Raw genomic sequence first — 22,817 nt, forward strand, 5'->3', positions numbered from 1 at the left:
GTCAGCACTGGGGTTTATCTCCATGAACAACTTACTTTACTTCCACTCTGCTGCAGATGTCCTTTACCCAAATACATCCACTTTAAAATGTTCAACTGACTAAACACTATCTCCACAACCTCATCCATCTTACAACCCACCTCCTACACCTTCCAAACCACTCTGCTCCTTTGGCTTCTTGTGCAGCTCTGCACCTTTTACTCCACTAATGGCAAAGGTGCATTTGGTTGGCAGGGTCCCAAACTCTGGAATTCCTTTTCTAAAGCCCTCTGCCTCTCCAACTTCTTCCAACGCCCTCTTTAAATCCTACTCCATCAATGTTGTGCCCTGTCCTATATTTTTTTCTATTAAAATTGACTGCTTTCTCATGTTCATGCTTTTACACACAGCTGTTTCATGTAGCACTAGTAATGCTTTCCTTATAATATGGGACAGTCATCTATACAATAACCAAGAGGACAGCACTGGTCACTACACAGAAGAGCAAGGATCATCCCTCCGTTGCAGAAGTGACCATATTGGTGGTATTCAGATGGGGGGAGTATAGGAAAGTTTTGGTTCTCCATTAGCAGCTTTTCTTAAATTCTCACCTTTTAAGGGAAACCAAAGATATGGATAGATAGGAGTTAATGAAAGTACCAAACACATATCACCTAAACAGACTGTATACTTAAAATACCTGCATTGTATTTCTCAATGGAATTTTATTTTTAGTTTATATTTTAAACAGAGCAATGTAGATACAATTTCTGCATGTATGTGACTTAAAAATTATCACATACACGAGCTGCTTTTCAAAACTGCTAGAGTGGGGAGGGCTGGAGTTACTACACCACAGATTCCAAAGACTAACCTGTGCAGACAGATTTAGACCATCATCTGTTTCAGTAATGAAGCCCACTATCTTATTCCATGTCTAGATTCCACAATGGAACATATTAAATAGGATTATGTTCAAAAACAAGTTTCCTGAATTTTGAAGCACTGGGCTTAAGGAATTAAGTCTACCAATTTGTACAGAACACCAATACTCAATCTTACTCCTGTTAACATTCTTATCTGTATCAACAAAGGAAAGGCCAGCTTGAATCACTTTTATCCACTCTCTTCTCGATATCAATCCTACCCGCTTTGTGTCTGCCTCTGGGGGAGGGGGGAGCGGGGAGCGGGGAGAAGAAAACAATTCACTCAATTGCAAATTCAAAAATCTCAACTTTGCTACTGTTTTTACCCCAGCATTTCCGCAGCAATGGATTGGCTTACTTGCACTCCACCTTTCATGACCAAGTCCAATGCTTTCACTTTGGCCATTCACCTGGGGCTGAAGAAAGGAAAGATGAGGACTGTACAAGGTGTCCACATTGGAATGGCAATGGCAGATAAATTGTTTAGTTATTCACTATCCAATGTAAGAAACCGCAAAAAACTACAGGAAGTTGTGAGCACAGCCCAGACCATCATGCAAGCCAACCTTCCATCCATTGTCTCCAACTACACTCCTCAATGCCTGGGAAAGGCAGCCAAAGACTCCTCCCATTCCAGTTATAATCTCTTCCAACCTCTTCCGTCAGGCTGAAGATACAAAAGCATAAACACACTTACCAATAGGCTCAAGAACAGCTTCTTCCCCATTGTTACCAGAATTCTGAATGGACCTCTCAAATTTCAAATCTAATGTTGATCTTGCTTTTTGTTACCTTCTTTGCAGCCGTAACTTTGTATTCCTCACTCTGCTCAATCACCCTATGATCTTTCTTTGTTATGATGTTTGTACTGTATGCAAAACAAAACTTTTCATGGTACCTAGGTACAAAATGTGACAATAATAAATCAAATCAAATCAAATCGTGGCTGGACAACTTAAAATACCATAGGATCGTCTGCTAAAAGTACTCACTATTCCAAGATCATTCTGCAATGAGAGATAACCCTGACTTACTTCCTCTACTGTCTCCTCCACAAAAGCAACTAGGAGCTCATGGACTACTGTCACTAAAAACAAGATCATATCAGTGCCTCTGCCACTTCCCTTATTCTTATTTGCTCATCAAACCAAACCTCATTTAAAGCAACTCATTTTTATCTAGTTTCATTCCTATATCCTCATTGAATCTCCAGTGTGGTAAGAGGCCATTCGGACCATCGAGTCCACATTGACCCTCCAAAGATCATCCCACCCAGACCCCCACATTTACCATAGCTAACCCACCTAGCCTGCACATCTCTGGACACTATGGACAATTTAGCATGGCCAATCCACCTTACCTGCACATCTTTGGACTGGGTCCCCAGCACTGTTTAGCAGCAGTGCTAACAACTGAGCCACCACACTGCCTACAAAACCCTCTGCTGCCCTCTCTACTCTAGTACTGTTCAACCACCCACCAACATACTTCCCTTCCTTGGCTCCATTTTAGCTGATATTGTTATCATAGATCATAGAATCCCTACAGTGCAGAAAGAGGCCATTCAGCCCAGTGAGTATGCACCCAGTCTCTGAAGAGCATCCCATTCCTACTCACAATCCCAAATTTACCATAGCTAATCCACCTAGTCTGCACATCCCTGGACACTACAGGGTAATTTAGTACAGTCAATCCACTTAACCTGTGCATCTTCAGAATACATGAGGAAACCAGAATGCTTGGTGGAAATCCATGCAGTACAGGGAGAATGTGCAAACTCCACACAGAAAGTCACCCAAGACTGGATTTGATCCCAGGTCCCTGGGACTGCAAAGCAGCATTGCTAACCACTGAGCCATCGTGCTGCCCTGTTAATGGTTCTCTATTTTCAAGTCTTGCACTTCTCTCCTGGAATTGTTGATGCACCAATGCTTGCCCAGCTGGACGGGACTGCACTTGCTTTGTTCTATTTTTATCTAACAGTAGCCAGAGAATCATCTGCTGTACAATGACTTCTCTTCCTGGACATACAATTACCTCTGGTAATCCCCAACTGTATGAATGCCTCAGCAGCATCCAATCCATAACATTAAGCTTTCACATGTATACTGAAAGCCCTGCAGCTCCATCTCATAACCACCTCTCTTGACTTGTTCATGATTGCTAAATTATCAAATTACTTACAGGCCATTGGAGCAAAATTCTGCTTAACCAATTAATTACTGCCTTAGAACTTCCCACAAAATCCATATCCTAGCTGCCAGCTCCATCATTGGTAACTACCCGAGAATGAACCTGACTGTTTGAAGAGCTTCTGACTACATCCATATCGTCAACAAGGCTGTTTATATTCACCTCAAGAACTTTTCACGTACATCAAGCTAATAGGCAGAGTTTTAAATTGGAAAACAGTTTTTAAATTGATATATTAAAAATGACAAGTGTAACATTGCACTTTAAAGTTCACTGCTTTCAACAGCACTTGAGATCAAATTAATTCCAAAATTACATAATTCTTGTATCATACCTATTAAAACAAATACAATTTAACTCAATTTCACCAATCAAGTTATAAATGTTGATCACTTAATTCGGGGGACAATCCAATCTAACTCTTAAGAGTTTTTAAGTGCTTTTTAAGTGCCATCTCAAAGTTAAGATACTAAACTGAGGTCCGCTCTGTCAGTTTTGGGAATATAAAAGATCACATGGAATCAATCAAATAACAGCAACAGGGTTTCTCAGTACTCTAGCCAACATTCCTCCCTCAACAGAAACAAACTGGTCAGGTACTTCACTGCATTTGAAGGAACCTGATGTGTCTGAATTAACTTTAACTCGGCAATGATTGCACTTCAAAAATTACTTTATGGGTGGTTTAGGAATCCCCAGAAAGTGTGATTAATGCAAACACAATTGCATACCCTTGATTTCTTGGAAAGTATATTTCAGAACTCATCTAACTGCTACTTAGCAAAGATTCAACACTGTACCAACTGTTGCGGCTCCCTTTGGAAGGTAGATCACAAAAGCTATAGAAAACGTGCAGTTGTTTTTAAGATGGATCCTGGATTTGTATTTTCTCTATTTCCAATCTCTCAAATGGTCATAAAATGTCGATATACTGCTAACAGGAAAACCTCATAGTAAACAGGGGTTAAAAATTCAACCACTCAAATCAGAATCTCAGATTGATTACAGTGCAGAAAGAGGTCATTCAGCCCTTGTGTCTGTACCAGCTCTAAGCATTTTAACTGATTGCCAAACACCTGTGTTTGCTCATAACCCTGCACAGTTTATATATTTAAATAATCATCCAATGCCCTCTCGAATGCCTCAAATGAACCTGCCTCCACCACACTTCCAGCAGAGCATACCAGGCCTTAACTGTTCACTGTGTGAAAATGGCTTTGGTTACTCAGTGTATTTACTTATTTTGCAAAACTCTTTAAAACTGCGTCCTCTGGTTCTTGATCCTCTTACGAACAGGAACCGTTTCCCTTCATCTACGCTGTCCAGAAACCTCATGATTTTGAGAACCTCTATCAAATCTCTTGATAGTTTATGAAGACACACAAAAGGTCCCAGTGGTAGCCTGGGGAATTCCACTGCAAACATTATTCCATATTGAAAATTAAGTATTATTTTCCATTATTCTCATACCCACATTGCTTCTTGTCCTTTCTATTTCACATCCTATAAAACTTTCCCTAAGTCTGTCATGTGACCCTATCGAACGCCTTTTGGAAGTCCACATCAACAGCCACACCTTCACTGACCCTTCCGTTCAGCCTTTGAAAATCTCCAGCAAGTTGGACAATTTTTCCTTACAAATCCATGTTGACTCTTCATATGATTATTAACTTTATCCCAAACAATTATTTCTAGAATTTCCCTTTTGACTGGTCTGTAATTGCCAGGCTTTTTTTAAACAAAGACGTAAATGTTTACAATTCTCTAGTCCTTAGACACCACCGTTAAAACCAAGGAACATGGAAAGACTATTACCAATGCCTCTTCAATATCCTTGGATGCCATCTCAACTGGTCCCAGTGCAAGTACCAAAAGCATATCCATTATCACCTCCTTATTAATTTCAAACCCATCTGGTGATTGAGCTCCCTCCATCCTTTATTCATTCACAGGATGAGGGCATCACTGGCCAGAAAGCATTTATTGCCCATCCCTCGTTGCCCAGAGGGCAGTTAAGAGTCAACCACATTGCTGTGGGTCTGGTGTCACATGCAGGCCGGACCAGGTCAGGATGGGAGTTTCCTTCCATAAAGGGCATTAGTGAACCAGATGGGTTTTTCCAACAATCGACAATGGATTCACAGTCATCATTAGATTCTGAATTCCAGATATTTATTGAATTCAAATTCCACCATCTGCTGTGGCGGAATTCAAACACAGGTCTCCAGAATATTACCTGGGCCTCTGGATTAACAGTCCAGCAATAATACCACGAGGCCATTGTCTCCCCTGGTCTTCACCATGGTCTGAGCAGCACCTGCCTCATAGATGTAAAGTATTAATTTACACCTCAGCTTTACTTCCTACCTCAATGTAAATCCCCTTTTAGGCCCTGTTCCTCTTTTTAACACTCATTTGTGAGTGATGTGCTTATAGTAGACTGGAATTTTTCTTTATAAAAGAAGCTCGCTTTCTCCATAATCAGTTTCTGCTTCCTGTACTTGCTTTTCTACCTCTCTTCTGAATCTTCTGTATTCAGCTTAGTTCTCTATTGTATTTATTATGTGACATGTCATGATTATACTTTTTCTTTAATATTATTTCCATCTCCTTTGTCAGGGGGAGGTCTGGTACGTATGTCCCACCTTTTGGTGGGGCAGGGGGTGGGGAGGAGGAGGAGGAATACACCTTGACTATGATCAGACCATCTTCTCTTTGAAAGCAGCCCATTGTTCAACCACTGATTTTCCTGCTAACCTTTAGTTTCACTCTTTCCTGTCCAGCTCTATTCTTGCTCCATTCACGTCAGTTGATTATTCGACTCTGGGATGACCGAGGTCATTTTCCACCATTATCCTAAACCTTACGATACAATGATCACTGTCCCTCAAATGTTCTCCCACTGTCCACTTGGCCCACCTCATTCCCAAGAATCAGGCCTCCTTTCTTGTTGAAGAGGATACATACTGCTATAGGAACCTCTCCTGAACGCAATCCCAACTCAAAACATCAACTTTCCTGCTCCTCTGATGCTGCCTGGCCTGCTGTGCTCTTCCAGCTCCAAACTGTTACCTAAGAACACTTATGCCTTGCTGCTCCTTATGTGACTATTATCCTAGTCTATATGAGGGTAATTAAAGTCTCCCATTATAATTACCTAATGGATGTTTACACTTAAATATAACTTTGTTGCAGATTTGCTTCTCTATTGACTTCTCTCTAGCTGGTGGTCTATATAGATATTACCAAGCAATGCAATTGTTCACTTATTTCTAGCTCTAATCAAATCAATTGTCTCTGAACCCTCTGAAATATCCTCTTTTTCAACTGCTGCAAAGTTCGCCTTAACTAAAAGTGGCACTTCTCGTCTTTTTTTAATTCTTTCCTGCTTTTTCTCAACGCCTAGTAACTAGGCATATGCAACACCCAGACTGGCACTTTCTTGAACTAGGTCTGTTATGATCACAGTGTCACTTTTCCACACAGTAATGTATGCCTGTAACTCACTAACCTTATTAAATGTACTCTACGTTTTCACATACATGCAGTCTAACCCAGATTTAGATTTCACTAGATACTCCAAATCCACCTATTGACCCACTTTCTCTATTTGAGTGCTATCTGCCTCTCTCAGATGTTGATATACCTTAGTGTTACTTCCTAACATCCTGTCTTACTTGACATACCTCTACTAAAAGAAGAACTACTTTCATTCCTATTTCAGTTCTGCAACCTTGAAAGACCACAAGTCTCTGTCTCTGAGATGGTGTTCTACACTGCTCCTGAGGCTTAAGCTTGGATAGAAGACCATTCAAATTATAATTAGACAGCCATGAGACCTATTGCACAGTGACTAAATTGTTTAACAATCCTTCCAAGCAAAAAATGTGGAAAATTAAACAAAAATTAATCAAGAAATAGATTTTCAACATGAAACAGATTGTGTGCGTTTATGCATGCGTCCTTTGGATCTCAAGCTTTTTGTGTTTTTGATTATTTAACTTCAAGTATGACATTGCAAGTACTGCATGTAAAATGGGATGCACGTGATCCAATATTATTGTTCGTATCTTGGTGCACAAGGACAGGAATGGGTGCACCACCACTTTGATTGTTTAAAAAAATGTACTCATGTGGAGGAAACCAGATATTACATCAATTGTCATTTTGATTACTAGTGATACTATGCTATACAAATCGAGAACATAGAATAGGTCCTATCAAATAACAATACATTTCAATACGCAGAACAATCCCATCTCAACAAAGAGAGGTTTAAAATGATCAAAAGTTCCCTATTTTGTGGCTAACCAACTATTTGATTATAGTATATAGGGGGAAACTGTTTCTACAGAACAGAAGTTTGGTAATCCGGGTACGTATTCAAGTCAATTAAGAGGAGGTCAGTGGGGAGATGAGAGAGAATTTGCTGTCCAGAAAAGTGGTGGAAAAACAACTGTAAATTCAAGATATATACTTGAAAAGGAGAAATTTACAAGGCAATGGAAGAAGGAGTAGGAAAGTCAGATGAATTAGTTGGGTTAAAAGACTTACATTCTCATGACCACAAGACATCCCAAAGCCAACTAAGTATTTTTGAAGTGAAGTATAGTCACTGTTGTAATGTGGGAAATACAGCAACCAATTTGCACACGGCATGATCCCACAAATAGCTATACAATAATGGCCAGGTAATGCTTTTTGGAATATCATTTCAGGGATAAATATTGACCAAGAAAACGTGTTTTTTCTTTCAGACAGCACCACAGAAACTTGTGGGTCGACCTCAAGGGCTAATGGAGCCTCAGCTTAATGTTTTATCCAGAAGACAGCATTTCTAACAGTGTTACACTCCTCAATACACCCTGAAGTATTAGGCCAGATTTTATGTTCGAACTCTGTAGTGGGACTTGAATCTATCTTTTTGACTCAGGCTAACGATACTGAGTCATAGCTGACTCTTCAAAGTTGACACAGAGCCCGACTGATCAAATGATGTCTATGCCAAATGATTTTCTGATATTAAGATCTAATCAGTACAATGTATGCAGGGAAGATATTCAGCTTTCAGCACAATCCTGAAATTACTTACCCCGAGTAGTCTACAATGCTGTTGCACCACTTCATTAATGCGGAAATGGGAACATACTACTAATGTTACTTCACAAGTTATCCAGTAGCCCAGACAAACGTTCCAGAGATGAGCCCAAAAGCATTTAAGACAGTTGGAGAAATTTAAATTCCATTAATAAATCAATCTGGAATTAAAAAGTCAAATTCAGCAATGATGACCATGAAATTATCAGTAAAAAGAAAACAATGTGGCTCACTAATGCTCTGGAGAAAGGAAATCTGCCACCATTACACAAGTCTAAGCTGCTGGGATTCCCACAACAATGTGCTCGACTCTGTATTGCCCTCAGAAATGGCCTTGTACTAAACTTCTACAAAAACATTGAACAAGAAAAATAAACAGATAGACCACATTAGCCTCGGCACCAGAAACAAAAAGGGACATCCTGGCCAGTGATCCTGCAAGATTCTCCTCATTCGCATCTGGGAACATATTCCAAAATTCGAGTAGCTGTCCCACAAGCATGTCAAATAATGGTCCCAGACTCCTCATCACCAACACAAGTCAAAAACAGGCAAGGAAACCTCCTGGTGATTGCCCCTTACTACCCTCCCTCAGCTGATACATCTACACTCCACACTGAACATTCTTGAAACCAGCACTAATCATAGCAAGACTCTTGACTTCAATGTCCATCACCACGAGTGGCCAGATGGCACATTAACTAGCCAAGTTGCCCAAGTCTTGAAGGATATATCTGCCAAACTAGACCTATGGCAGGTGTTGGGAGAAGAAATAAAAGCACTTACTTGGTCTGGTCTTTACTAATCTGGCTGTTAGAAATGGCGGGACAACAAGGTGCAGGGCTGGATGAACACAGCAGGCCAAGCAGCATCATAGGAGCAGAGAGGCTGACGTTTCGGGCCTAGACCCTTCATCAGAAAAGGGGGAGGGGAAGGGGATTCTGAAATAAATAGGGAGAGAGTGGGAGGCGGATAGAAGATGGATAGAGGAGAGGATAGGTGGAGAGGAAACAAACAGGTCGAAGAGGCGGGGATGGGGCCAGTAAAGGTGAGGTGTAGGTGGGGAGTTAGGGAGGGGATTGGTCAGTCCAGGGAGGACGGACAGGTCAAGGGGGTGGGATGAGGTTAGTCGGTAGGAGATGGAGGTGCGGCTTGAGGTGGGAGGAGGGGATAGGTGGGAGGAAGAAACGAGCTGGACTGGTTTTGGGATGCGGTGGGGGGAGGGGAGATTTTGAAACTTGTGAAATCGGCTCCCTTTCATCACAGCATTGGAGGAGTTGCCACTGCATGGTCTTTCACACAGATGTTCTCCATCACTTGTTATACTACCATGTTAAATGGGACAGATTCAGTCATATCGATGACTGGCCTGAACCAGTTCCTCATCTCTATTATCTCTTATACGTACACACCTATTTCCTACTAAAACAGTCTGAAGACTCTCCACTTTCTGCTCAAAGAGATCCAGCCAATCCCCATTCACCACCACCCTTCTCTGCCAGGCTGAACTTATTCTTTCTTGAACAAAAGCAAAATTCTGCAGATTCTGGAGATGTGAAATGAAAGCAGAAAGTGCTACAACAAGTCAGCAGGCCCTTCAGTACCTAAGATAACAGGATTATTGCTTCATATCAAATATAACTCTTCTTCAGAACCTTTTACTTTATGACACGGTTTCTCTCTTCCTGGATGTTACGAGCAGCGTTCCCTTTAAGCAGCCATTGCGAGGTTTCTCCGTGCATGCCAATTGGTGTGCCAATGCATCGAGACTTCTGGCTTTGGAAGTCACTGCATGCTTGGACCTGAGGTCAGTACAGAAAAATATATTAGACGAAGTATTAGCTGCCAGACTTGCTGAGTTTCTTCAACACTTATTCGTTCACATTGAATGTTTCTCCTTTCATTTATCTCACTTCCTCTAAAGAAAATATGTTGTTTTTGAAATCGGCATAAGTCCTAAGTCAAGTTTATCTTTTTGAAGTGGTACATTCCTTGTTCAATCCCACTCAGGCAATCTCCACCAAGTGTTTTTTTGAATACACTGAGATCTGAATCAGTGCCACTTCTGCTCTTACACAGAATTGGAAAATGCGATCAATTTTGCTTCCAATTTCCATCATTCTCCTTACATTCCCATGGTCAATAGCAGACACATCCCTTTCTCTTCCTTGACTTAGTGTCCTCTATTTCTGGAAAGGGGCTTTCTACTGATATTCATTATATGCCCAACTCCACTTTCTCTTACACTGCTTCCTGTAAGGACTGCGTTTCACTGTCCAGTTTTTCAGCCTCATCTGCTGTGATAATGCAACCTTCCACAACAATGCTGCTGGTATGTTCTCTTTCCTCAACTGAGGATTTCCTCACTGTGATTGACAGGACTCATAACTATATCCAATCCATTTGAACTCACTTTCCATGCCTTCACAGTCCACCTTCAAAAGGATCATCATCATCTGCCTTTTCCACCGTCACCTCAAACATATCTTCTCTTCCTCTTTCATCATATTCAACTCAACATGCTGTTTTTCTCTATCTACAGATGCTGTCAGAGTTGCTTGGTATTTCCAGCACTTAGTGTTTCTGTTTGGATTCATCACATCTTTAGTACTTTACTTCTATTAAGAAAGTGGACACAATTGCTCATCTAAGGAATAGGTTTGACAACTTTCAGGAAAATATGGTTAACCACCAGACTCTACTGCAAGCAACCCGAAGAAAGAAAAAAATCACTATTTTAAGTTTGCCTCAAACACATTTGTTCATTATATCTTAAACTATCAGAAGAAAAGAAGGTTGACAGTCAAGAGCCCACTCATCATGAAAAAGGTGGAACTTGTGCAGCCCCACAGAAGCGTCAGGGGCATGGAAATTTCAATGGAGTCATATTACATTGCCTCCAATTTCCATGTTTTTTTCTCGTTCACCAGGTAGCTCTGGCCCTCCTGTTGCTGCCAACTGATCTTGAAGGAGCCAGAAGCCCTGGTGCCCACCATCTCCAGCAGCAAGCTGCTCGACATCAGGCTCCAAGCCACCTAGTTCACCCATGAATTGATCCGCAGCAGTAAACAGTGGCCTGCAGAGGGTGCAGCACTCCTGAGAAGAAACCACCACCTCCAAGATGTGCCTGGCCATCATTTCTCCCATCAGTGGCTGCCACCTGTTGTATCAGACGCTTCAGCCACCTCGCCTTCCTACCTTAGGAAGAGGCTTCAAACAGATTACCCGAAGCCATTTCACTGGTTTCTGGTACAGGGCAGTGACTTCAGCACCTTCCCCTGACCCCTAGAGACCTCCTCTGCCTCCATCATCTTGGGAACTGAAACTCAAAAACCTTGTGCCTTGTGGACAGGCTTTGGGGAGTAAAGAGGTTAGATATTTGTGACAGTATTCCTAGCCTCTGACCTTTTGTCGCCACTGTATTTGTATGGCTAGTTCAGTTCAGTTTCTGGTTAATCGTAACCACCAGGATATGGATAGTGGGGTATTCAGTGGTGATACTGCCACGTATGTCCAAGGGTAGTGGCTACATCGCATCTTGTTTGAGACGGTCATTACCCGACATTTGTGTGGCATAAATGTTACTGTCACTTTTCAACCCAAGCTTTGCCCTGGTTGTGCTGCATTTGGACAAGAATGCTTCAATATGTGAAGAGTCAGGAATGGTGCATATTAAGGATTTCATGACTCAAGAACTCAGAGATCCTGTAAAGACCAGAATTGAAATGGCAAAATAACTATTTTGAAAATAAAAAATTGCTGGAGGATTGCTGCATGTTTTGAAAGCAAGTAACCTGACACATTATAAAGACACTTTATACAGCTGCTGGAACCAACACTGGTTAAAAGTCTAGTTTACAGACGAGTTGATGCCTAAGCCAAGCTAATCTGATGGGGGCAGCATGGTGGCTCAGTTGTTAGAATGGTTGCCTCACAGCGTGAGGGACCTGGGTTCGATTCTAGCTTTGAGTGACTGTGTGTGGAGTTTGCACGTTCTCCCTGTGCCTGCATGTGTTTCTGCTGGGTGCTCCAGTTTCCTCCTGCAGTTGAAAGATGTTCAAGTTATATAGATTAGTCATGGTAAATGCGGGGTTATGGGGATAGGGTAAGGGGCTAGATCTGGGTGGGATGCTCTAGACAGGTTTGGTGCAGACTTGATGGGCCAAATGACCTATTTCAGCACTGTATGATTTTGATAAACATCTATTCTAGCACTCAGAATTGGGCAGCATACCAGAGCAGATTCTTAAATCAGTTGCACCCGAAAAGGTATTGTCCAATGGCTACTTCTGTATTCCCAACCCAGACCGGAGAGACACATGATGATCACAGATCATCCAGCAAAGTCTAATCCAGTAAGTCCACTTACCAACTGGCATAGGAAGATAAGACCCAGCAAGGATGAATGCATCAAGTGTCCAATGTTGGAAGAATGGATGCAGGCAATTAAAGGTACATGATTATGGGATGCAAGCCCCCAGAAATAAGTCAGGAGTCAGACGTAGAAGTTGGAGGTAATAAGACAAAAAACACTGGTGTTGACTTGGTTGGCCAAAATAACCTATCACTGTTCTACATCCCATAACATGTTGGCATCATGTACAGGGAGGTAATGGCCTAGTGGTATTATCACTAGACTGTTAATTTAGGGACCCAGCTAATGTTCGGAGGAACTGGGTTCAAATCCCACAAAGGCAATAATTTTTTAAAAATCTGGAATTAAGGAATCCAATGATGACCATGAATCCATTGATTGTCAAAAAAAACACATCTGGTTCACTAATGCCCTTTAGGGAAGGAAACTACCATCCTTATCTGGTCTGGCCTACATGTGACTCCAGACCCACAGTCAATGTGGTTGACTCTTAACTGCCCTCTGGGCAATTAGGGATGGGCAATAAACACTGTCTACCCAGCGATGCTCACATCCTGTGAACGAATTTAAAAAAATAAGTACATAAGATGGACCCTGGTATGGCCCAGAGACTCCAAAGGTCGTGCAATAACTTGTCATGTACAAGCCACAATTTTTCATATAGTAATGCTTTGCTTCTATTACAGTTAACAGGTGGAGAGTAAGACCAAGCTCTTTCGCCACAGGTTGCTCATCTCTTGCCTAAACGTCAACCGTAAAGTTTGTCTTTTGAGTAACAAGATAATATCGAATGCAACAGCACAAAAAGGTGAACTTTAAAAACAAATAACTGAGCAAGGGTTGAGAACACAAAGAATCCTTTGTGAACTGTAAAAAAGATTGTTATTATGATTAAATATAAATTAAATACAGTAATGCATTGTAGATGTAAAATTTATTGAAAGGTAGTCAATGCTCCACTTAAATTTCTGGAGGAGCTCTGACATGCAAGTGTGGTTAACAAACATTAAGATAATGATTTGATTGTAGAAATGACAAAATATTTACCATATACTTATAAAGTGCACCCACAGCTTTAACAAAAAGTGGAGCCAATGTAGTGTGGCAATTATTAAAATATTAATATCCACACTGATAGCAACATGTTTGATCCACATCTACGCTTCAGAATGCACTTGCTAGACAGCGTATTCAATCCATTACTCAGCACAGTTCACAGCTTTTCCCTAATCAAATATTATAAAGCATTTTGAAATACTAACTGATCAGGTCACAGAAACGAGACCGCTACTAACACTAGAGTCAGAAGGCTGTGGATTCAAACCCCAGAGACATGAGCACATAATCCAGAGGTACCAACTTTCGAAGGCTTGTCCACCTTCCTAGTTTGATGTAAAATATACCATGGCACATCTGAAGGAAAGAAGGGCAATACTTATCTGTCAATCAACATCAATAAAATTATAAGTTATGTTATTGTTACAAAGCCGTTTGAGAGACCCATTGTGAAATACTGTACACACAAGGAGTGGCAGATGTTTGGAACCCTCTTCCACAAATAGCAGTGGATGCTAGATCAGTTGTTAATGCTAAACCAGAGATTTTTTTTGTTAAGCAAAGGTATTAAGCGATGTGGGTCAAAAGCAAGTATATGAAGTTAAGCCACAGATCAGCCATGATCTCATTGAATGGTAGGATAAGCTCAAAGTGGCTGAATGATCTACTCCTGTTTTTAATGACACACCTCTGGAGCACTTGAACACAAGCTTTCTGACTCGAGGTAAAGATATTACCACTGCACCACAGCCCCAAATATAACAGTAGTACAGATATTTATAATCAACTTGTTCAGAGATGTTATTACAGAACTCTGGCGTAGGTGGGGCTTGAACGTGGGCCTCCTGGCTCTGAAATAGGGAAACTATGTGGTTGTTGACTTGCTCGCTGAGGTGGTATGTTTGTTCACAGACATTTTGTCACCATACTAGGTAACATCATCAGTGCACCTCTGGTGAAGCGTCAGTGTTTTGTCCTGTTTGCTGGGGTGGGTGCCATCACTTCCAAATTTGTTTCTTAATGGTTGGTATTTGGAGTCCAGCTCTACATGTTTGTTAATGGAGTTTCGGTTTGAGTGCCAGGCCTCCAGGAATTCTGGCAGATGGAAACAAATCCGTAAGTGATGCCACCCACCCCAGCAAACCAAGACACAAATAGCAAGCGGGACAGAACGCCAATGCTTCACCGGAGGCACACTGATGATGTTACCTAGAATGGTGAAGAAACGTTTGCAAACAGAACATACCAGCTCGGCGAGCAAGTCAACAACTGCATCAACAATCCGAGCTACAAACCTTCTCAAAAACCTTGAATGGGGAAACTATAGCTGTGCCAGAAGGTATCTTTAACCAACCTGCTCAGATATGCCATGGCAAATGCGTGAGGCAGTAAAAGACAAGTCTGGACCTTCTTGACCCTGAGGGAGCATCCTTAACAGCCCTAACTAAGCAGTTTACAATTCTTGTTTGCCTTGACACTTTCAATACCTAGGTATTTGGCATCCGATAATTAGAAAATAGACACTGATATCTTTATAGAAATCCAATAAAATGAGCTCCTACACCCTGTAGTTATCTGCCATTCCCAAAATAACAAAAACAATATAACCAAAGGTCAATTTACAGTCGGTATTGCAAATAAACATTCAATTCCAAAATCCCAAGTTTTAAACAACAGTTCATTTGACCAGGTGACACAAGGGGAAGGGTTGACTTAGTAATCAATCTTCTTTGATCAAGAGCTTATTATTCACCATTTTCTGTTTGCATTGTTATGAAGAATCCCATATTCCCCAACGTAAATGTAATCTTTCAGTTTGATCTCCTTTTCCCTTTTTACTACAGTTGCACTAAAGTGGTAGGTGGGCTACCAATCAAATCAGCTTCTTTTCCTGAACAATGTAAAGATTCTTGTGTGTTGGAGCTGCACTTATCCAGGCACGTGGACGGTAATCCATCATCCTTCTGCCTTGTAGATTGTGAATGGACTTTGGAGAGACTAGTTTCTTGCCACAGACCTCCCAATCCAAATGGCTCGTGTGGCTACAGTCTTTATTTGACTGCTCCAATTAACATTTCTGGTCAATGGAACCACCCAGAATGTTGATAGAGGGTATTTAGCAATGATGACGCCATTAAATATTAAGAGATGATTACATTTTTTTTTGCTGGAGATGGTCATTATCTGGCACTTGAGTGGCAAGCAATATTGTGACTTTTTTTGTTTACTGCCATGCAAGATCCATGCACGGCAGCGACTTCCAGAAAGTGAAGCCATTCATCAGCATACCAATTGCTGTGCACAGAGATCCTAGCAGCTGCATGGCAATTGAATATTAGTGGCAAATAATATTTGTCCTACATATCAATCCAAGCTTGAATATTATCCAGATCTTGCTACACATCAACACAGACTGCCTCAGTTAGGAGGACATGCAATTGGTAGTTTGCAATCAGTAGTTAACATCTGACTGCCAACCTGATGATAGAAGGAAGGGAATTGCTGAAGCTGCTGATAATGATTGGGCCGAGGACACAAAGCTGCAGTAATATCATGCAACTGAGATGATTGAGCTCCAACAACCATAACCATCTTCATTTGAGCAAAGTATGATTCTAACCACAGGAGAGTTTATCCTTCTACATTTCTCATCCTGCCCCTAATTTACAGTGAATTCAATCTTGCCAGAGTTCCATGATGCCACACATGATCAAATATTTCATTAGGCCAACAGCAATCACTAACCAAGTGATGCTATTTTGTGCTGATGATTGAGAACAGACTGATGCGGCAGGACCAAATGGGATTTGACCTGTTTCTTGTGGATAGGATGTAACTAGGCGATTTTCAGTTAGCACTGGAACAACAAGACACAAAATGTGTGGAATTCTAGAACACCAGCTTTCAAAAGTTTTGGGATGTCATAAGGGTTCACAGTCTTTGCCAAATCCCATGCCTTCTGTCAGTTCTTGATATCATGTGAGGCAAAGTGATTGGCATCTGTGAAGTTGGGAATCTCAAAAGGAATTGAAGATAGATAATCTGTTTAGTACCTTTGGCTGAAGAGGTAACAAATGCTTCTGCCTTGACTTTTTTGATGATCTGCTGTGAATCCTCCTCAGTTTAGATATTTAATTGTCCACCACCATTCATGTGGATGTTGCAGATGTGCAGAGCCTAGATTTGATTCACAGGTTGTGATAGCTTCACACAATGCTTCCACTGTTTGGCATGCTAGTGGCCCAGTGTTGCAGCTAGATCGTTTTGATAGCTCATTTTTAGGTATACTTGGTGCTGCTCCTGGCATATTCTCCTGCACTCTCCATTAACCAAGACTGATCACTTACCCGGGATGGTAATGGCAAAGTAATATATGGCAGCTGCAATTCTGCCAATGACCCACAGCTCTTTATGGATACCAAGTTTTGAGTTTCTAGAACTGTTCTGAATCAATCATTTATACAGTGCACAACACTAGTGCCATATAATACAACAGAGGGTATTCTCAGTGTGAAGTTCAGACCATCCTCTATACAAGGACTGTTCAGTGGTCATTCCAAATAATACAGTTGTGGACAGATGCATCTGCAACAGATTGAAGAATAGGTCGAGATAGTAGGAACTGCAGATGCTGGAGAATCCGAGACAACAAGGTGCAGGGCTGGATGAACACAGCAGGCCAAGCAGCATCATAGGAGCAGAAAGGCTGACGTTTTGGGCGTAGACCGATCATTCTGATGAAGGGTCTAAGCCCGAAACATCAGCCTCTCTGCTCCTATGATGCTGCTTGGCCTGCTGTGTTCATCCAGCCCTGCACCTTGTTGTCTCGAAGAATAGGTCGAGTTGTTTTTTTTCCTTTTGCTGGTTCCCTCACCACTTGCTGCAGGCCCAGTCTAGTACACATGTCCTTCAGGATTTGGCCAGCTCCATCAATGAAAGCAGTGAAGTCCTCCCTCAGAGTTCATTCTATTCCTCTGCCATCCTCAGACCTCCTCTAAGTGATGTTCAACACGACGAAGACCGATTCATAAAAGTCAGAGATAGCAGTAGGTGGTAATCAGTAGGAGGTTGCCTTAGCATAAAGGCTTGATGCATTGATACTTCATGGAGCCAGAAGTCAGTGTTGAGAACACCCAGCGACTCCCTGACTGTGTGACATAGTCTCACAAACGATGTTGGCACAGTCTGGCCAGTGGGACCCCCTAACTATGCTTTGACACGTCCGGATAATGAATAAACATTATATGAAAATCATTACTCTTTTTTTCAGGCAACAGAATTGTCAAAACACTGATTGAATCCCATGAGGAAAATCAACATTGTTTGACAAACATCTCTATTGAGACTGTTGGGAGTTGTAACTAGCCTGTATATTTTTTTCAAAATCCAAACAAATACGAAATCCTGCGTCCTGTGGCATAAAGTTTTGGTGATCATAAACAATCTTTGGTCAGCAAGGAACTGGAACCTTTCAACAAAGTACATCTATCTAGAATTGTGCATTCTCAAGTTTGTCAGCTTGGCTACATGGTGTGTGCCATGCAGTGCATCTTCCCATTAATCAGCATGCATCTGAAACTAGGAGACAACACGATCATCTGGGATTTATTCACTAATGAGGCAATAGCACTAAAAAAAAAATTCTTAACTTCCAGCGCCATAAAATTCAGACATCATAAACCAACAAATGATTATAACTGCAAAACAGGCAGAATTCCACCCAGCGCTTCAGTTACCAGTGGGCAACAAACAATTGAAATAGGTTAGATAATCCTGACCTAAATGGCAAATGTTGACGAAGGGGAAAATGCTTTTCTATTTTAGCCATGTCAGTAGGCCATTCATCCACTCAAGGTTGTTCTGCAATGATGGGTGTCTTAATTTCAGTTACTCAGAAGCATATGAAGGAATATGGAATGAAAAGAAATCCATCAATTTCAAAGGTTCCAACTATTCCAGCAATGTTTTCAGTGAGTGAAAAATACAGAAACTTAAGCACAATGCAAAGCTTTGCTGGGGTACAATAGCTATATAACAGACTGTAAATATTACAAATTTCAAAACAGTGAAGTACGAAACAAATTGTGTTCTCTGAGAGGAGTTTCATGGCCATGTTTCTTGTTTGCACAGCTACAAATAGGTCATCCTTCAGAGGACTGGAGATCATTCACAAAAACAAATGCACAAAAGAATCACTGCACAGCTCATTCTATAGTCCAGTTAAACATTCACTAGTTTTGAGTGTTTAACTCTATATTGCAACCTTCAACTCAAAAGCTACAAACAGTGGTCTCCTCCCAAAACATTATAAACATGCGCAGTCTTAACAGTCAAAAAGATTTAATTTGATCACTGCTAATGTCTGAAGAAAAATGAAACTCAAGAACCTCCACCAACATTTTCTCTCCGTTCCAACTGGTGTACCGTTTGCTATTGAATGCATTACTGACTTTTTGAAGTTAGATTGAAGCTGTTTTTTTTTCTTTTGGTCTGTGGAAAGGAATCCATACTGCTCAATATATTCATTCTACAAACAAAAGAAGAATGTACCAAAGCAGTTTCTATAGGTTCATCCCTCTATTTGGACTTGCAAGTGCCATTTACACTGTGGTGAAGTGATGGCCGTCTCATGTTCGCATTCTGCATGAAGTTTTGAACAAATAATTTAGGTTGACACTGAAGAGTGCTAAATTGTTCAAAGAACATCTATGAGTACCTACTGCCTGTTCAGGAAATAAAACACTATAAAGTGCTCCAGGTATTCTGGCATCACTCACCCCTCAGCATTAATATAGTTTAGATTATGTAGTCATTCAACTTGCTTTATATTTGGCTGTACTTAGCACTTATCTTTCTAAGAAGAGATACTAGACTTCAATTTATTAACAAATTGCCTCAATATAGCAAGCACGTGAATGGGACCATATAAATACAAGCTCCTTTGGCCTTTAGTGAATTACTGCAGAATATCAAGACATTCATTTGAAGTCATCTTCAAATTACTGGAAAGTCTGACTATAAAAACTCGACTATTGCATTTGTGGTAAACTGCTGGAACATTATGAGTGGCCGTTACAGATATCAGCATTACTAAATGGCAAAAATGGAGTTCCTTGATTTAATTGCCAGGGTGCTTTAAAAAATATGCAAAGTTGGCAAAAAAAAGTCTGTTGTAATCAAAAAGCCTTCTTTCCCCAACGTAATTCAAACTGCGTGGCAGCAAAGCAACAGTCATTTCTAAGCTAAGATTCCTTACTCTGGACTAAATACATTTGAAAGCATTAATGCACGAAAAAACAATAAAAATGAAAAAACATCCATTAATGGTTGCAATCAGACTAGACACCTTGCACTGGCATTAACTTGCATACTTTCAAATTCCAGTTGGTTCAGTAAAATTTAATGGTTATTAACTGAGCCAATAGACCTAGAAAGTTAGAGGTTTGTCTCCAATTTGATCTAAGCTGGTAATAACAGAGTGATTCAATTTCAACATGCCTCAATTTGGAAAGGGCAGGTGGGAGAAGGAACAGTCCCACAGAATAGTTTTAATTTTCTGATTGTGTCAGAGATGAATTTCCCAGTGTTGTTTTTTAATCCCCTTTCCAGATATTTTTTTCGGTCTCTCCTGGGAGAGTACATTGCTGTGAGAGCAGACAAGCAGCATATAGACATTACATTGCAAGCATCCATGCACTGGGCATGGGGAATAGGTAGGAAAAGACCAGCTTTTCTTTTGTTTTCAAATTGCGTATTTACTGATATCTAGTGATCCCCAAAGGTGAGGATGCTAGCATTTGGTTCCAATATCTCTAATCTACCCTATCAGAAACTAGTGTAGTGACATGACAGTAAGGTATCAGGGAGTAATCAACGCTTGAGCCATACTCCAGCAAGAAGTGAAAAGATTAACAGCTAAATCAAGAAAATGAAACTATGGTTTTTCAATCCAGTCAATAGATGCTTCAAGTCACAGTCCGCTAACTTATTACAATTAATACTTACAGTGAATTGTACAAAACTGCACATAGCTTCACACCACTTAATTTTCTTTCACTTCAGGGCTGAAATATCTGCAGGTATGGGCAGTCATTTCTACCTATTTTTCTAATCAACCCGTTCAAAGATGTTATTAAGCACCTCTACAGTAGGTGGGACTTGAACCCAAGGGTAGGGACACTTCCACCATGTCACAAGAGGGCCTAGCAGTCACTTCCACCTTCACCTGCCATATTGAATGCACTGAACTGGGTATTATGACAATTTACACAGCCTTTTCAAATACTGCATCTGATGTTATTAGCACTCCAGTATAAACATGGAATTCTGCTCTGACATAATTTTCAGCTGCTGAAAGCATCCAACCCACAAAAAGACAGCTAAATAGTTAGTGAACACTTCACAATAATATATTTAAAGCTCATTTTGTTTCCATTTCATAATGTTATTCAATCACTTCTAAATTTATGACAGGGAGGAAGAAATACCCAAGTATTCAAAGCAACTGTTTAGCACAGATTATTGACATACTCTCCCTTCAGCACTGCCTGCTAATGGTTTGTATTTTACATGGATTGTGATTTTGCTTTCTGCATCAGTCACTAACATTTCAATTGTCTGTTTTGCAGATCAACCAGTGCAGCACAATAATTAGTTACAGATCTAAAATTATAATGCAAAACTCCAGAAAATATCTTGCAGCAAAAACATTCGAACCATAGTTACGCTCCAAATGTTTTAAACATTGATCTTCTACATGATGAACACAACTGCATATGTGCAGTGATCAGTTTTACTGAGTGCCCATTGGTTTCACGCTGAAAGATTATCTTTAAAGTTAACACTACCAGACTGTGGATATTCCAAGCTGACGCTTAGCCCGTCATCAATTTCAATCTGTGTTGCCCTAATTCAACAGGCTCCCCATCGAAAAACCATGCTTCTGAGAAAGCATTACTGGACCCGTAGTTGAGACAAGACAGTTACGTTTTTAAAATGTTTGAATCCAAATGCACGCAGATAAATTCCAACACAATATGATACTTTCACTGTTCCAATTTCTCTTAACTCATCTTTATCACTTCAGTTAATGTACATCTCTTACCCTACCTTAACTATGTCGGCTTTTCCCCAACTTTTCCTCGAGCCCCAACCCGTGTCCCTCATTCCCTCCCCTGCATCCACTACTGCTCTAACCCATTCCTCTGCCAGGTTTACCATACCCTGCCAGCGTTGCCTCCGTAGCTCAAACCCATGCCACGCATTGCGCCCTCCCAGCCACGGCTCCGCTGTAGCTGCCGCCAGCCCTTTTCCCATGCCCGTGCCGACCCCTGCTGCCCGTTGCCAGCTTCAGCGGGAGCAGCAAGCCCTCCCCACACCCCCACGGTTCGCCAGCCTTGCCCGGACGGCGCTCGCTTTGTACCTGGGTATGCAGCTGGGCGATGAGCCATCTATCTCCCAGGTGGCGAAGAGGTTCATCGGGACGGGCTTGTTGAGACCGGACGAGCCGGTAAAGCTGAGTCTCCCCTTCTCGGCCATGCTGAATGTGTCAGTGCCCGGTGTGCATTGCTGTATAAGTACCACTATTTGAAACCCTCTCTCTCACACACACACAGAAACACAGCCACCGCTCGGGCTGCTCCACTGCGGCACTGGGACAGCCCACCGGAAAGCGCGTCACGGGCCGGGCACGCGCGGCCGGCGCTGACGTCGCCTCGTGCACAACCGTCGCCTTGATTCGAAGTCGCTGAGCGGCTCGAGCTCCTGTTCCTCAACCGCAATCCTCTCACCACCATCTCCCCCCCCCCCCGCAACCTCCATCTATAACCGTTTACTGCATTGCAACTGCCACCTTCCCTTCCCCCCTTGGGAATCCATCGATACCAGTCGGTGATCACTCTCTCACCCCTGAGACCTCAATCGTGGCAGTAAAAGGTAGGAACCTTCAGGTACTTAGAGGAGCACTCAAAACATTCACTGCCCCTCCAATTACGCTGCTGAGTTTCTCCAGTAATTCTCCGTTCTCGTCTGCTTCTAGCCTCCAACCGCCCACTGTTGTTCGTTTTCTTATTATCGTGCGGGTTGGTAGGAGGCAGCCCAGTCCCTACCTCAGCCAGAAAGCACAAGCGTTCAAGTGCCAAGAGGTGTGTCAAATCACATCCGGCCCAATATCTGCAAGCCAAGAGCTGGAA

At 41.6% G+C, this 22,817-nt stretch overlaps 1 protein-coding gene across 1 annotated transcript in view; it reads right to left on the reverse strand.

Moving 5' to 3' along the window:
* pacs2 (phosphofurin acidic cluster sorting protein 2) overlaps nt 1–22,367 on the reverse strand; it is a 253,620-nt gene extending 231,253 nt beyond the window's left edge. Inside the window, exon 1 of the mRNA XM_048600458.1 lies at nt 22,049–22,367. Coding sequence (XP_048456415.1) covers nt 22,049–22,164 — 116 coding nt within the window. The 5' untranslated portion in view covers nt 22,165–22,367. The remainder of the gene's footprint in view (nt 1–22,048) is intronic.
* Between the last annotated feature and the right edge of the window lie 450 nt (nt 22,368–22,817).

This window comes from Rhincodon typus, chromosome 8, assembly GCF_021869965.1.
Source record: "Rhincodon typus isolate 14 chromosome 8, sRhiTyp1.1, whole genome shotgun sequence".
NCBI classification, from domain to species: Eukaryota; Metazoa; Chordata; class Chondrichthyes; order Orectolobiformes; family Rhincodontidae; genus Rhincodon; species Rhincodon typus.